At 35.6% G+C, this 12,122-nt stretch overlaps 1 protein-coding gene across 19 annotated transcripts in view; it reads left to right on the top strand.

Moving 5' to 3' along the window:
* Window positions 1-12,122, top strand: part of FRYL (FRY like transcription coactivator) — a 185,662-nt gene that overhangs the window by 116,043 nt on the left and 57,497 nt on the right. For all 19 annotated transcript variants that reach the window (XR_012673492.1, XR_012673491.1, XM_075149039.1 and 16 more), the window contains 10 exons: window positions 817-941; window positions 3,752-3,809; window positions 4,824-4,915; window positions 6,542-6,714; window positions 7,216-7,376; window positions 7,905-8,015; window positions 8,938-9,092; window positions 9,338-9,437; window positions 10,587-10,755; window positions 11,524-11,783. Coding sequence is in view for 17 of the 19 variants with exons in the window: in XM_075149039.1 (XP_075005140.1) it covers window positions 817-941; window positions 3,752-3,809; window positions 4,824-4,915; window positions 6,542-6,714; window positions 7,216-7,376; window positions 7,905-8,015; window positions 8,938-9,092; window positions 9,338-9,437; window positions 10,587-10,755; window positions 11,524-11,783 (1,404 nt within the window). In the remaining 2 variants the exon portion in view is untranslated. The remainder of the gene's footprint in view (window positions 1-816; window positions 942-3,751; window positions 3,810-4,823; window positions 4,916-6,541; window positions 6,715-7,215; window positions 7,377-7,904; window positions 8,016-8,937; window positions 9,093-9,337; window positions 9,438-10,586; window positions 10,756-11,523; window positions 11,784-12,122) is intronic.

Here is a 12,122-nt window from a genome sequence, read left to right as displayed (position 1 = left end):
GCGGTAGAGGCTTTTCTGCTTATGTTTTTTAATACAAAATCTAATCATGTCATGAAAACATTAACCCAATCTCAAAGTCTTATCTAGTGGTAATGAGGAAATGTTTTCTTTACCATTAAGGGTTTTTTTTTCTGTCAGTAGACTTCTGCAATTCTGAGCAAATAGCCTGTCACTTCAATGACTTGAGTCAGTGACCTATTCAGGCATGATGTATCTTGTTACATTTTTCCCAACCACAGACAGTTTTCTGTCTGCTTTACTTCACATAACCAGCAGAGATTTTTGTTTGTTTGTTTCTTCTTTGCTTCTTTTTGTTCTTCTCCTTCTTGGCTTCCTGTAGAAGGTGCGGTAGAGGTGAAAATAACTCATGGACTATGCAGCAGATTTTTGGCAGAAGCAGCCTATTCCACTTTGTTACCAAGATCCTTTCCCTAAATCTGAGAAACTGTAGACTGAAAGCTTTGTTCTCTTTCAGAGCCGCAATGGAGACTTAAGGAGTTGGACACCAGAAGTCTGCTTCCTCTCCCTAAGGAGGGCAGATACGCTAAACATGCAAAGCATCTGTTTATCATGTTGAGCCATTCATTGTCACCTGACAGTGAAAATTCAATTATACGAGGAATGGAGCAGTAGTTAATACTACTTTACTATTTCAGAAAGTCTTTTTCTGTGTCAAAGATCAAAAATTTCGTTTTTATCATTTTAAGTCTCTGACCAGCGTGAGAAGGCTGTAAAATTACAACAGATGTTTTAATGTCACACCACGTGATTGTTTGGTAACTACTTCATTCTGTTTTATTCTGGCTTTCTTCTTAGATCATTGGCATTCCATCCCCTTCCTCCCTGTTTAAGCACATAGTTCCAATGATGCGCTCTGAGAGCATGGAAATTACAGAATCCCTTGTGCTGGGACTTGGCAGGACCAACCCAGGAGCTTTTAGGTAACTGTTGTGTTTCATCTGTTTTTATGCTAATTGCTTACAAAGCTGGGGAATCAGAGCTCAAAAGAAAAGGTTTGCTTTTTTTTCTTTTAAGAATTTTCAAAAAGCTGTGAAAACTGATTACCATTGTCTTTTCTAGCATTTAGTGGTGTGATAAAGATTATTAAAAGTTGAAATAATTTTATGTAAAGGTCATGTCTGCATAAAGAAAAAGAAGTTAATTGAAACAATAAACAGCTGCCTTTTATTGATATTAAAGGCTGCCCTTATATGAAAGAACAGACTGTGTGGACTATCAACATTTGAAATGTTAATTATACTTACGTTTGTAAGAGTTACTAAACTCTCATTATTAGTATTGCCCACAAACATGTTTCTGAGCTCTTTTTATGTAGGAGATTCATGATAACTGGATTCTAAAAAGAGATTTTTGGATCACGCTGAAACAAATACCATTTACAACTGTTTTCTGACTAGTGCTGAAGCTTCTGTGGCGTATCCCTCTTCCGCCCCTTTTCTTTTTTTTTCTGAGTAAACTTCCTGTAACTTCATAACTAATACACCTTTCTCATATGTTGTATCGATGACAAGTCCATGTGGATTAGTTTGGGTGCTGGTAACTGTGATCTACTGTAACAGAATTAAATCTGTGCCAAGTCACTTGTTCTGTCAATTTAATTTCATACATCATGTTCAACATATTTGGATTCAGCTCATAACCAAAACTTTCGGTTACCCTATTGTGACAAGTCTTTATATAAATGTCAAATTCAAAATGGTCTATCTAGCCATCATGGCATTCCTACCTCAGCCGAAATTTACTTTTCTTCAGATCCTAATGTACTGTACTGTCAATGTGTAGTACAAATCCACTAAGGTGAAAAGGCAGCTTCAGGCAGCCAGGAATTTTAAAATGCATCTCTATGCCACTGTCCTCAACTGACAACTCTCTCTTTATGAAGGATAGATGAAGAGGGAGAACATCTGAGGGGAAGAAAACTTCCTGGGAAGGCCAGTGCTCAGCATCAGATGTTCGCTGGCAGCAGCCAACCTCTTATAATGGAGAGTTATGACGTTGTACCATGCTATAACACCCATAACTCTGCTTCTGCAGAAGAAACCAAGGATTGCCAACACTCTTGGTTTTGAATGAGATCCTTCTTCTCTCCAATCACTTGTGTCCCATATTATGGTAGATGAGGAGCCAAAGATGTATTTGAAACCGTAATGCCAAGTCTTCAGTTATAGTATTCTGTTTTACTCCTTTGATAATCTTCTAATTGTATATCATATCTGACTTTACACTCCTACCAGGAGTAAAGTAAGCCTTTGTCCCATGACCCTGAAGATCTACTGAACAGTTTAAATCATAATTGTGCTCTACAAGTCTAGAAAATGCTTTGAGAAAGGATTCCATCAGAAATCCTTGTTTTCTAAATTAGAAACAATTCATTCAGCAAACTTAAAAAAAAAATCTGATTCTCATCAGTCTTCTACTTTCTTTGTTCTGAGTTACATGTTTTGTTTCTGATGACTAGCTTTTTTCCTCCATCCAATGTGCATGCTCACACCAGTTGCTAACTGTAGCCCATCCTTCACCATTGCAGCTCTCCACTGATTTGTTGTTTTGGTTTTGCTTTTTTAAGCACTGTTCCTCCACACTCGGTATGTTTTACTTGGGAACTTTTTTCGTTATAGATTATATGTATATGTAGTCCACTTAAACTTGCTAGAATGCTCTTTCTCTCTTCTGTTTTCTCTTACTGATCACATGAACTTGTCTAGGTGTCTCTTGCTTTCCATTGGAAGATGACCCTTTACTATATTTAGCTCAAAAAAAGCTTCTTCCAAATTCTTTTGTGTGTTTTCTATGTTGGAAAGAAAGTATAAAACAATCCCTGACCGACCATGCTTAAGTCTCTTGTAATTGAGCGCACTGCAAAAGTTTGTGCAGCTTTCTGATCGCCTAGACCCATTCTCTGAAGGAGGACCTTTGAGTGATGTAGCAGAGGAGTCAGTCAGTTACCGTGAAAACCTGAAGTGGTTTATGCTTTTGAGATGTCTGAATTATAATAGCAGAGGAAATAGAAAAATGTGTCACGCTCTAACAGTGGAGGTGGTAGTTACTATGTTAACAAATATTAAAGTAAGAACAATGTTTTTACCTTAGTATTTTGTCTGCGTAGATCCATACTACTGATCTCCTTCCCCTTTCTCTGCCCCCTTTTTGGAGTCGTAAGAGAGTCTCAGTTTGGCAGAAGGAACTGAGTAGTAATAAAGACTGTGGAGTTTCAAAACAAATAGGGAATGTTAATCACAGCATCAAACATGTTGCTTTTCAGTTTTCATAGAGACTAGTCTGACTTCTGTCAGCATAGCGATACTGGCCTTAAAAAAACAATCTTTATTAATAACTAAATGCACAACTGAAAGAGTATTGTATGATAAGCTGCCAACATCTTTTTTTTTTCTAATAGTATCTATTTGCACCATAAGGCTTTGTTAAACCCTGAATATGAAAATTAATGAAAATCATCTGTGACAGAAATACGCCATAATACTTGGTGAATGCAAATTTAGTGGTAATTATTGAGACATCTGTTTGGTAGTCTGTCTTTAAATTAGGAAAATATCTTTCTAGGAAACATCGCTTTTAAATACTGATTTATTTCAGAAAGCTACAGGTAAAGAAGGAAAACGTGAAAGTGTTTTAAGTTATATTGTAACGCTAGTTGCTCTGAAACATCTTTCAGTTGAGATTTCAATTTAATGGTTGTTTTTATCATTTGAATTCTTTTATTTTAATTCAGGGAACTAATAGAAGAATTACATCCTATAATTAAGGAAGCACTTGAAAGAAGGCCAGAGGTAATTAGATGTTTTCCACTATATTCAGTACACAGTTTTAACTGTCTTCTCACAAATAGGAGTAAAGAAATGTTAGTTATGTTCTTTAATTTCTGCACCTAAAAAATGCCAGTATACCAGATAAAAAGGTGAGATGTTACTTTTTTAAATGATTGTGAGGTGTTTACATTAGAAGAGGTCGGTGCTCATTTTTGAGGTCTGTATTATTCCTGTATCAAAGAGGTTTTGTTTCAAATGATGAAAAAATTACTGTAACCTTTTCCACATTCTTTTAATTCCTTTTACCTAAGCATAGTTTTACACAGTTGTTAGTTCATTGTATCATCAGTAACATGCCCACAATTAATAGTACCTAAGATACAGAATTGAGTTCTACTGTCTACCAACTTTGGTTTTTTTTTTTTAATGAAAACGGCTGTAAGCTCACCTGGCTGCCTGCTATGACTAAAAGTTTTCTGATGGAGAGCATGTTTTACAGCAGGGTTTAGAAGCCTCAGTAGGTATTCATAGAAATAATAATCTCATTGCAAACACAAACTCAAAGATGATTACTCAGTATTTTTTGTGGTAACTGTCATATTCTTATTGGTAACAAATTTGTAATTAAGTACAGATGTTGGAAAGGAACATCACTTCTGTTTCAAAATGTTACTGGGCTATAGCATGTTTTATCAGTCTTGCATGCAAATATGTAGAAAGATTGGCATTTGTACTTCAGTTCATCGTTTTATATGTTGCACTTCGTGACAGGAGACTGATACAAAACGTACTATTTTGATAATAAGTGTAATAGCAAACCTAGTATATCTCTGAGTTGCAACAGGGAAAAATTTTGTTCGTTGTCTAGTTTATTAAAATTGCTAGCAATTTTGGTAACTCATCTTAAAAGGTTAGCACCTCTGATAATTGATGCCAGTTGTAGTACAAATATAATAACGCTTTTATATGCCACGCTGGTTTTATATTTAGTTTTTCCTCTGCTTCATTTAATTTTGTGTTTCCTCTGTTGAATAGAACATGAAACGGCGCAGGCGTCGAGATATTTTACGAGTACAACTAGTACGAATATTTGAACTGTTGGCAGATGCTGGTGTCATTAGTCACAGGTAGGGGCAGCACTGATGAGAAGATGTTGTTTATGCTTCTGAATTAAGTCATTAGTATTCTTGTGACCCAGTATAACAAGCATGCAAAATTCTTCAGTGAGTTTTAGTATACCATTAAATAAACAGACACGGTTTTATAAAACTTGGAATTTTGCTGCCTTTCTAATCCCTCCCTCCCCCATGCTTTTTGTCACAGTGGTCTGTGTTTTATTTAAAATGCTACTATTCCCTGGGACATTGCTTTGAACAGTCATTGTGTCATGTTCCTTTTTGTTTGTGTGTGTTCAAACATCACGCCAGTTATGCGAATCAGAAAATGCAAGTTTCAACTATTCTATAATCAGTCTGGAATTTTCTCACCTGGAGTCCTGATGCTAGTCAGCGTGTCCTATGCAGAGAAGGCTACTGCTCATTAATATTGGACTCTTCTTTTTCTGAGGGAGGCAGAATGTTAACTGGGTTGGTTTTTTTTCCTCAGTTTAGCCTACTTGTGTAGGACATTTTGAAAGAAGACTTAAAATTCTGGCATATGTTTTACAAGTCTCTTACAAATTGTTTTCTATGCAGGTGGAATTGTATAAAAGCAAGCAGGCTAGGAGATGGTTAGGCTAGCTCCTCCCGTTCTGGTATACAATGATACCTAAATATTTATTTGTCAACCTTAGCAATGTAATCAACCTTAGCAATGTGAATTTCTCAATCTTTTAGCAAGCTACTACAGTATATTTCAGAATGTTGCCTCAGAAGCATTGCTAAAATATCTCTTTTCCTTTTGGCATGCTGATTTTTCAGAGTGCAGCTGTTAGAATCGTACTCTCCCTTCTTATCTTTTAAGGTACTCACTGTTGGTTAATTAGCTTATGTAAAATATCTCCTAATCACAGTCTGCACCCTGGAACTTTGTCAGCTTTTGTCTCTGAGGCCAGTCTGACTCTGTGGTGGAAGCTAGCAAGCAATTAAGGGCTACCATAAAACTCCTCATCTTGTCTTTGGTGTGCAAGGCATGCTTTTTAGTTGTCTTCAGTACAAATGTGGAAAGATGGTGGAGGGAGCTGAGAGGAAAGGAATCACCCTTCTAACAACTGTTTTTCAAAGGAGGGCAGGTTTGAATCACATGCGCTCTTGAATCTCCTTATTTAGTTTAGTACCGACGTCTAGTCAGATGCTAAAGCAATGAAGATGAAAAATGAATATATAAAATGAATAAATTGCTTTCATCTGCTAACAGTCAATAGCATGTCATGAAGTACTGAACATCTAGACTGACTCCCAAAAATCAGTATGCAATATAGATATCTATAGTCGAGCAGTAGTAATTTTTTTTTCTGGTTTACAAATTGCGTGGTTTGGGAGAGGCAGGGATTGATTGTTTGGGGTTTTTTATTATTATTTTTAACACTTGTCCCCAGTAAAGAACTAATTCTATGGAAGGATGAGTGACTTCTGATAGTGAGGCTTGATTATTAGTTTGCTTTCACCGGAGCTTTTTATTTAACACTGAAGTAGAAGCTGGGTGAAGAAATTACTTTAAATGAAATATTTGCAGTGATGACGTTGTAGGGTTTTTTAAGAGAAAAAATAATCATTGTATGTATTTATCATACTATTTGATTTTTTATTTTTAAGTGCAAGTGGTGGCCTTGATAATGAAACGCATTCCCTCAACAACACTTTACTTGAGTATGTCGATCTAACGAGACAACTCCTAGAAGCAGAAAATGAAAAGGATTCTGATACATTGAAAGATATCCGATGCCATTTTAGTGCCTTAGTGGCAAATATAATTCAAAATGTTCCAGGTATGTAAAAATGCTGTAATAATTTCTGATAACTGTCTTTAATATGCAGTACATTTAAAAAAAAAACATCAAAACAAACCAACAAAACCCAACAAAAACTAAACAAACACAAATCCACTTTTTCTCTGAAGTTTCAAAATACTTTCATAAAAATAATTTATGCCATCAGTTTTGTATATAACTTTAGCAGCTTGAGTTTTAAAGAGGGATTTTGGTACTGTTTGGAAGCATACATGTAACTTTCTTATTTAGCAAATGTCTTTTTGGTTGGCAGTGCATTTAAATTTTCTAAACTAATAAATAGCTTATTCTTGTACGCTAGTGGCATTAAACAGGACCATAGTAAGCCTACATCCAGCTATTATGATGTTGAAATACTGTGTCTTTACATTGATTTTTTTTTTTTTCCTTTTATATTAATTGTTTGGGTCTGTTTCTGTTTTACGTACTTGGTTTTAAAGAATAACAAGCGTGTGTCTAACTGTGTGCTTTTCTTAACAGTACACCAGAGAAGAAGTGTCTTTCCACAGCAGAGTCTACGCCACAGTCTGTTTATGTTGTTCAGTCATTGGGCAGGTCCTTTTAGTATCATGTTTACTCCCCTGGACAGATACAGTGATAGGAACATGCGAATAAACAGACACCAATACTGTGCATTAAAGGTATTTTAGCACTTTTTGAATTTTGGAAATAGATTGTTATGTTGACATTCCTAATGCGAATTTAACATTTGGGTTTTTGGATGTGGTTTTCACATTCTTCTTGTCATTCATGACTTAGTTCTTTTTCTCTTCTGCCTACATGTAGATTTATAACAGTTCAGCTTTTTCCATGCTGTAAACTATTGCACTTGCTATAGGAATTTCTTAAAAGTACTACAATGTTCACTTCCCATGACTTTAGTCCTCAGTTGTCTAAGGAGAAAGGCTTTCATGTAAAAGTACATTAATCAAACTGGCATATTAACTCTTACATATGTCAGCATTTCAATATTGACAGTTCCTTGTATTTGGGAGAGAAGATATGGTTTGATAATTTCTTGAATAAGTTGTTAAACAGTTTTTTATTTGCCTTGGTCTTCCTCCCTTGACTGAATAGAAGTTAGTTTTCTGGTATTTTAACGGACTTGGTAAAACCTTTTCCTGTATCTGAGTTACTAAAATGTAGTGTTTTTCAATTACTTTCTAAAGGCTATGTCTGCTGTACTGTGTTGTGGCCCTGTTGCAGATAACGTCGGGCTCTCATCTGATGGCTATTTATACAAATGGCTGGATAATATTTTGGATTCACAAGATAAAAAGGTAATACAGGCAATGTCAACATCGGTTTGCAACAATCAGTGCCTTCAACGTAGACTTTAATGAGTTTTGAGGTCAGATTGGCCTAAATGCTTTAGAGGGGCTTAATCTCAAAGCTGTATCAGTAGTGCAGTGTCCTTAATATGTGTACTCAGCCTGTTGAGGAAGGCAGTCCCTGATCACAGTCTAAGAACAGACAAAACAGAATAGAAGAGGAAAGGGCAAGGAGTGAAACATTGTGTATCATCGTTTATAAACTAATCAGCTAGGTTAAGTTGTGGTAATAAGCAGATCTTTTAGAAATTTAAAGGAGACGAGATATTGAACATGAACTGTTTTAAGACTGTAGAGTCCGTTGGGGGTCCTGCGGAGTTAAAAAGACCAAGCTTTACATCTAAACAGTAGGACAAGCTTTAGATTTAAAAGATACGGTCTCCATTGCACTAATACTATGACTACATAAAAATACAGCTCCAGTGGGCTACTTTGATTCAAGAGAACGTGTAAGTCTCCGTGTAGGTCTATCCCTGGTATCCCATTGGAATTCTTGCATATGTTTAAGTGCTTTTCTGTATGTGATGCTTTCAGGTCGGTGTTCAGCTTGTAGTAAGTGAAAATAGTAAATAGCTCAAGATAGCCTTGGAACTGAGGGAAAAAAAAAAAGTCAGTAGAGCTATCTAGTTATTTGCTTCAATAATTTATGATTGTGTGTGCAAGTTGAACATTAAACAGTTTGATAGAATTACCTGTTGTTATTTTAAGCTGTGGTCTCATTGGTTTTAGATGGAACAAATTTTGTGTATTGCAGTCTTTTTTTTTTTTTTTTTTTTAATTAAATATCTATTTCCCTATTTTATGGCATTATTCTAAGTTGGTCTTTTTTTCTATGTTTATAAATAGATATTGGTTCTTTTCTGAAATACAGGTTCACCAGCTAGGCTGTGAGGCAGTCATGCTGCTCTTGGAACTCAACCCTGACCAGAGTAACCTTATGTACTGGGCCGTAGACCGGTGTTACACAGGTTCTAAGCGGGTAGCAGCCGGCTGTTTTAAAGCCATAGCCAGCGTGTTCCAAAACAGGTACTACAGCGTTTTTCAAAACTTTAAACTTTCATTTTCAAAGTGTGCTTTCATGTAGAACTGGGTTTTTTCCTCCCCTGAAGAGACAAGATCACCCCTGTTTGTGTGTCTGTGTTACTAGAGAAACTTTTCAAAATGTTATGTTTATCCCATACCATATCCCCTGTAAATTAAACTTTAATAAATTCAAATTTTACAAAGTCAAATGTAATTTTACTTATTTCACACTTGCAAATTTTCCCTAGGGATTACCAGTGTGATACAGTGACCCTCCTGAATCTGATACTATTTAAAGCAGCTGATTCTACTAGGGCTATATATGAAGTTGCTATGCAACTATTACAGGTTTGTAAGCTGATTTTGATTAATTTTTTTTTTCTTTTAAAATAAGAATTGTCCCTGTGCATTTAAAAAAAAACTGTTGTTATTTGGTTGTCCCTTCAGTAATTAAATACAATGTATATATTTTTTTTCTTCTCTGTTTTAGTGCGTAGTTAGTCCACATCCTTACTTGGCACAAATAGACTGCAGTAGAAGTGTCTGTTTTCATGAACTAAGCACTCAAGACTTGTATTTTCATAATATCTGCTTTTTCAAGAGACAAAACCTAAATGTAGATTCTTCTGGTTTGGCCCTGAAACAGAGTTGTATATAGCTCCATCTGTCCAAAAGCACCTCAGAGAGAAGTACAGTGCTTCCCGTCCCTTTACTCTGTCTGCTGGGGGTAGCAGTCAGTTTTCTGATTATTGCATTAATACCAAACATTTTTCATCCATTTGTGTGGAGAGATAATAGTGAAAATCTTGTTAGCCATTCAATTTACTTCTGTATATTCCTTTCCGAGGTCATTTAGGGGTAAGCTTAATCTTACAGGCAGCGTTAGTGTTTAAAAATAAACAAACAAATCTGTGCTGCTTGTGGCTTAGACCACAAGTCTTGGAGGTTTTTTCAAAGGTTTTTGTTGTCAGCTAAATTCAACAGTAAAGTCCCCACTGAAGTCACGCCCCTGTTGATATGTCAGCGCTCACACCACCCTCCCTTTCAGCCCCATCTTCTCAAGTGAACACCACTGCTTAAGATCAACCAAAACTGACTTTTAAAGTATCAAACTGCTTTAGCCTCCTGCTGCATCTCTGCCACATCAAAGATTACATTGCTCCTATCCATGTCTCATAGATGAGCAGAAATTGATATTATTTGGAAATACAAGTGTTCAATATTATTTCATGTTTTGATATATAGAAATTTATATTTAGTGCAGTATTTTGTGAAAGCGGATTTCTGAAATTTATTGCTGGAAACTCATGAAGTGGAGTGAGTCTTAACTAGACTTCTATGAAATCACCACAGTGTTGGTGAATACTGTAGATGTATGGAGATCTGCATAGATAGGAAACATTAAATGAGATACATGAATTTAGAAGGTGATTTTTATATAAAGATTTCTATTGTAGCTCTATACTTAGCTTCAAATTCTGAACATTACGGTTGCAGATCTTGGAACCAAAGATGTTCCGTTATGCTCACAAACTGGAAGTTCAGCGGACGGATGGGGTTTTGGGTCAGCCTTCTCCTTTACCACATCTGTATTCTGTGTCATATTATCAACTGTCAGAAGAATTAGCAAGGACTTATCCTGAACTAACACTTGCCATCTTCTCAGGTATGGTTTTAAAACAAAACAAAAAACTTCATCGAGTCAAAAGCATTGTATAAAATGTGTAATTCTTATTTTTCAATAATTAATTTATATTTAATTCACTAAAATCAGGACAACAAGATATCATCATAATGAATGGAGAAAATGGAATTTACTGAATGACAATTTTTTGTTTACTTGTATTTGAAATATATTCAAAAGGAAACAACATGAATCAAAGATACTTTTACTGACTTTCTAACAGCCATGAAAAATCACATTAGAGAAATAATTTGCAACTGTTTTTAAAAATTATTCTTCTATTGTTCTTTCTAGTGTTTTCTTATTTACTGTAGATTGCTTAAAAATATTATTCCACAGCATTTTTAAACAATTGCAGAATAATAACCTCTCACATCAATTAAAAAAACTACTAGGACTATTAGGAGGAAGAAAAAATTTTAAGTGCTTTTTTGCCGAAGTTGATACATTTTTACATGCTCTAGGTTTTCAGTTCCCTCCTCCAATTAGAGGAATATATATATGTGTATACTAATATGGTTTCTTCAACATACTGTTTGTCAGTAGTGTCTTCAATTAGCTCTACTGAAGACTGCGGACTTTATCATTATGAAATAGCGCTAGTCAGTTAAACAAAAAAATTGTGTCTGTATCGGCATTACTTGATATCAGTATGGTCTACTGTGCTCACAGTTGTTGTTGCTGTTATTACCAAAACAATTCTTATTGTTGATTTGCAATTAACATATGTACCTAATTTTTGAATGGCAGAAGTAAGTCAGAGAATCCAAACGGCTCACCCAGCTGGGAGACAGGTGATGCTGCATTATCTGCTGCCATGGATGAACAATATTGAGTTGGTAGACCTAAAACCTTTGCCAACCATTCGTCGGCAAGATGAAGATGAAGAAGATTCTTTGAAAGACAGAGAAATAATGGTGAACAGTAGACGATGGCTGCGAGGAGAAGGCTGGGGATCACCACAGGCTACAGCTATGGTTCTGAACAATCTGATGTATATGACTGCAAAGGTAAAACTAATTACTTAAGTGCTCCGTCTTGTTCCAGTGGACTGTTGTGTTTAGGGTGCGAGGAAGTACTGTTCAGAGATACTGTGTAACCAAACTTCCAAGAGTTATGGTTCATATTTGTTGAGTTGCTTATGTATACCCAAACTATACCATATAGTTTTGAGGTATTACAAGAAATACGTAATATGTAATATAAATGTTATAGTAATTGTTGTATATGATAACAGTATATAACTGTTGTTTTGCAGTATAGATGACTACCTGGATAGATAATACCAAGTCACCTGTATACCTATGATTCCAAAGTTTTGGAACCGATCTTGTTGCCAGAGGCTGATA

This window comes from Calonectris borealis, chromosome 4, assembly GCF_964195595.1.
Source record: "Calonectris borealis chromosome 4, bCalBor7.hap1.2, whole genome shotgun sequence".
Taxonomy (NCBI): Eukaryota; Metazoa; Chordata; class Aves; order Procellariiformes; family Procellariidae; genus Calonectris; species Calonectris borealis.
Note: the sequence above shows the minus strand (reverse complement) of the source record. Positions and strands in the feature narration are given on the sequence as shown.